This window comes from Aedes aegypti, chromosome 2 (genome assembly GCF_002204515.2).
Source record: "Aedes aegypti strain LVP_AGWG chromosome 2, AaegL5.0 Primary Assembly, whole genome shotgun sequence".
In the NCBI taxonomy this organism is placed as follows: Eukaryota; Metazoa; Arthropoda; class Insecta; order Diptera; family Culicidae; genus Aedes; species Aedes aegypti.
In genome coordinates, this window is record NC_035108.1 from 268,471,390 (window position 1) to 268,475,869 (window position 4,480).

At 34.4% G+C, this 4,480-nt stretch overlaps 1 protein-coding gene across 1 annotated transcript; it reads left to right on the forward strand.

The window, feature by feature from the left end:
- The first annotated feature begins 536 nt into the window (after positions 1-536).
- LOC5571735 (cytochrome c oxidase subunit 6C-2) lies at positions 537-1,263 on the forward strand. Its single transcript, XM_001659827.2, has 3 exons — positions 537-696; positions 866-1,033; positions 1,114-1,263. Exons 2-3 carry the CDS (start codon positions 867-869, stop codon positions 1,181-1,183), a joined length of 237 nt encoding a protein of 78 aa, XP_001659877.1. The 5' UTR covers positions 537-696; position 866; the 3' UTR covers positions 1,184-1,263.
- Positions 1,264-4,480: the final 3,217 nt, after the last annotated feature.

Sequence of the window (4,480 nt, forward strand, 5' to 3'; positions counted from 1 at the left end):
TTTACGGTACATCCCACCACATTACTGGTACATTTGACAGAAATAATTTACAACAATCTGATTTCGACTACAGACATGGTAAAATCAAGCGCATTTCTGGTCTGCTGAAAATTGCCAGTGCGAGCGCTTAAGTTAACCCCCTAAAATAGTAGTTTTTACCGCACAATTTTTTTTTCGTGCATGCTCCAGAGCAGGGTTATTTCTAACCGGAGGGGAAATAACTATCGAGCTGTCAAATTTTAACCAAAAGTTAAACGAACTGGTGAAACGGTTCACAGCCTAATGTCGAATTCGTTTTTGAACCTAGGTTGGAACTGGCGCAACCCGTTCTGAATCACAGTTTCAACCCCAACCCGATTCAGGTTCGACCGAACTACAATTTATTTGACATTGGTTTGTTTATGTGTTGATCACCGACCCAGTTCCTAAAAACGAAAACGACATAAGTGAATACCCCTAATATTTTTGTTTTCCAGTGTACGTGTGAACGGGACTTCAATTAACTTGAAAAAAGTTACAATAAGAAAAAATATTTTGCAAGCCGCAGCAACCCTTGCACCGAAAACGATAAAATTTCCCTACTGAACGTTTTATAATCAAAGTCAACTGTTCACGCCTGACACATCTTGTATTTGCAGCAGAAACCATTGCGGGTGCTTTTCGGAACATTTTCGTGCAAGAAAACCACATTTAAAAGTAAGTTTTTGCTTTTAATTTAGGTTCTATCTATTAACAATATTTAGACATTAGGATGTCTTAAGTTTTTCTATTGGTTGGGCGCAATTTTTGTAAATTTATAAGCAAAAAAGTGCATCTTGGCATTACGTAATGGAAACTGATTTGCTGATCAACTTTTTTTTTCCAGAATGTCGGAAGTCACTTCTAAGATCCCGAAGCCAGTGCTGCGCGGATTGCACAATGCCTCCATCAAGCGCAATCTGGTCGTGTCTGGTGTCCTGTGCGTTATTAGTGTAGCTGCTTTCAACTTCCTTTACGTCGAACCGAAGAAGCAAGCGTACGCTGATTTCTACAAGTGAGTACCTTTTTTCATGGATCTTATAAATGGGAGGGACAGGTGGAATGAGAAACTCATATCGGAATTATCTTTTTCAGGACCTATGACGCTAACAAGCACTTCGAACGTATGAAGGATGCTGGTCTGCTGCAATCCGTGAAGGACTAAAGTAGCGCCAGATTGGTCTATAAAGATAGTTTATTGCCGCTTCATGTTTACAAGTAATAAATAAAAAGATCACTTAACATAAGATTTTCAGTGAGGTGTAGAATATCACAAATGGCTATTTGCTAAACAATGGCAATATTCGAACAGATGTCATTTATTTTTAATCGTTAAAAATAAAGCCACCATAATTCGATTTTTTTTTATTTAGCGATGAATCGATCCAAGTAAATATTCGATACCAAGTAAAATTAGAATCTATACTTTTCTGTACGAATAGGGTTACCATCCGTCCTGATTTAGCAGGACATGGTAGCAGTAGCCACCACAGGATTTCCTAAGTTCGTTTCAATATTTCCTATTATTTGCACTTATGATTCACTTTGGCAGTGGGGTTTTTGGCAGAGCGTTAATGATCAATCATAAATTTAATCATGATTAATGATTATGATTAATCAAAAATGTTAATCATAATTCACAAAAAAGTCAAAAGTTAATCATTAATCACTAATCATAATCATTGCAATTTTATGTTTTAATCATTAATCATAATCATAAAGATCGTTAATTTTATTCAGTAATCATAATCTTAATCATAAGTCAAACATTTAATCAATCATCAATCAATCATTGAACAAATTTTACAACATTGCCTTCTAATGTATAAATAATTTTTACATTTCTTATATCTTGTGGCATGAACAATGAGAGTTTATGCCCAAGGAAAGTCGAAATCCAACCAGGTACAGCATGGCTTTGCTTTGTATCCGAAGACCCTTAAATATTTCCTCCATGTAAGACGATGCATTTCTTAGTTGTATATGATCCGAATCCGAAGACGCGGTTGGAAGCTTGTGAGTTGTTTGTGAGCTTGTGAGTTGCTGTTTATAGGGGCAGATCACAACATTTCGACCTAGCTCTAGTTTTTTGGCCGTCATAAGATTGTTGTATACTTTGTATGAAAATCCGAAAATTGGCATAACATTTTCAAGATCAAAAATTAGTCCTTTTCCCCTAGTAGGTGGTATTTCTGTCAATACTTCCTCGCTGTTTTTGTTCACTTTTGATGTTTGCAATCTAACATCGCCTGCAGAAATTCACTGAATGTAGCAGTTTTCTTCAATAATGAGTAAAGCCATTCATTTTCATGTTTATGGCTCATTTGTTACACACTTCAAGGCGTGTAAGTAGCATCCATTCATTACGTAGTGCTAAAAATTGAGTTTTTGAACCCTGGAAAAATGCTTTTTGAACATTTTCAAAATTCTGTTTGAGTCACACCGTATGAGCCTCCCCCTCTTTCTTCGAGCATTACGTGATTTGTGGACGGTGCCTTAGGAAGATGCCATTTAATTATTCTTTTATTGATAATCATTGATTAGTCATCCAAAAGCTAATGAATTAATGCCCAAAAGTATGCTCTAAACGCCTTGAAGCATGCAACAGACAAGGTATATATTATATAATGATGAATTTTTCCCTTGATTAGCAATAAATCTGATATAAAATCTTGTGAACTTCGTTACAGCAATATTATTAATCGCGAACCATTTTTACTAAAAAATTTTGACTCAAATCAAGGAAATTTCTTTAAAACATTGTTTGAAAAAATATTTCTCCAAGTTTTTCATAAAGATCTCGTTAGGAAATACCTACCAAATGTTCAAACTGATTTCGCTCAAAATTTCTCCAAGAATTGGGTTGTTTAGTGATGAAATATTTGCAGTGTTTCGAAGCCTGTTCGAAAGATCACATTTTCTAAGTATATCAAGTATATAAAAAAAGATTTCAATCCGTAGATATTTTAATTTAAACAATGACAGCTCGCGCGAAACTAAATTTGCTGGGGGTGATTCAAAAGTTATTCCCATACTAATATCGACCGCGTTATTAAAATAGTTTCAGGGCACGAGCAATTTTGAAATTTTGGGTTCTGGTTCAAACTTTAATGTAGATTCAGAAAATACAAAAAAAAACTGGATACTTCTGAACAAGCCAATTCTTTCGAAAAGTCTGATATCAAATATTTCAATGATTCCCTTGAGAATTAATTCAATGGCTTGGTTTGCAAAATTCATGAAGTCTAATATATGGAAAGCTAGATTTCAGAACTACCTATATAGTGCTTCACTTTCATTTTGGAGGAATTTTCGGAGTATGAATAAACAACTTATTGAATTTTAACATTTCGCTTTACAAAAAGAATACTGAAAATCACTAGAAAGGCGAGCAAATACCATTAAACTTTTATGTGTATAATTATAATATAATCACATGATTAGCAGTATATTAGAGTATACCGGGGTTTGCTCGCCTTACTAATGATTTTTACAACACCAATATTATGAATACTTTTCCCGGGAAATCGACAATCCTTAACGTGAAGATGCATCGAAGCCAAACCTCAAATTTTCAAAAGCTTAAATCTAGATAACTAAACAGCCGTTACAGCGGAAAATTTAATTGATGGGTCACCACCAACGAGTGACCAACCGATTAAGTTTTTAGCTCAAACAGCTTTCCGTTTCTCTAGATTTGTGTTCTTGAAAATTTGAGGTTTGGCTTCGATGCAATTTCACCTAAACAACCCGGCATATATTCAAGTTTATCATTAACGTCTGAAACTTCCGCTTAAAGCTTAATAATTCATGAAGTTGGATATGTAGCAAGCTACGCTCCACAGAGCCGATATATTGACCACTACCTCCAGGATACTGGCTCTTGAATCAGAGCAATTAATCACGATTTGTGATTGAAAACTGTGATTAATTTGCCATAGCGAAGTTCAGAAGATTTTTATATATGATTGTTTGTTAATCATGAGTAATATTAATCATTTTCTAGTGTTAGTATATAATACACTCATTCGTTATTGAATGATTAATGATTAATCAAAGATTAATCATAAAAACAATAATTAAATGACATGAGATGCCCAAAAAACCTTTAAGTATGCAACGAATGATCACACTCTTTAAAATTTATCGGTACACTTATGATTAAAAAAAACTGAATCAAATAGCTCTCATCATGAATTCGGAACTATCGTAATTTACGAATCGATACTCGCAGTTTCAAAGACAAACTGCAATCCTAATATTTACGGAATTTCGTTAGAAGACGACTGAAAAACATAATTTTGAAAAACAACATTACATATACTTCGCATATGGATTAAATGAAAAAAAAAATGATGTGAAATTTGCGATAAAATTACACGTCTTCTTGGTGAGAATCGAACTCACGACTCCCTGTTCACTAGATAGGGTGCGTTATCCAAACACCACGAGAGGACTCACG

Excerpts from the sequence above, each read along its gene's own strand:
- LOC5571735 (XM_001659827.2), top strand. The coding sequence starts at position 867 with ATGTCGGAAGTCACTTCTAAGATCCCGAAGCCAGTGCTGCGCGGATTG. Across the intron at positions 1,034-1,113 it reads GCGTACGCTGATTTCTACAA|GACCTATGACGCTAACAAGC; the intron begins GTGAGTACCTTT and ends TATCTTTTTCAG.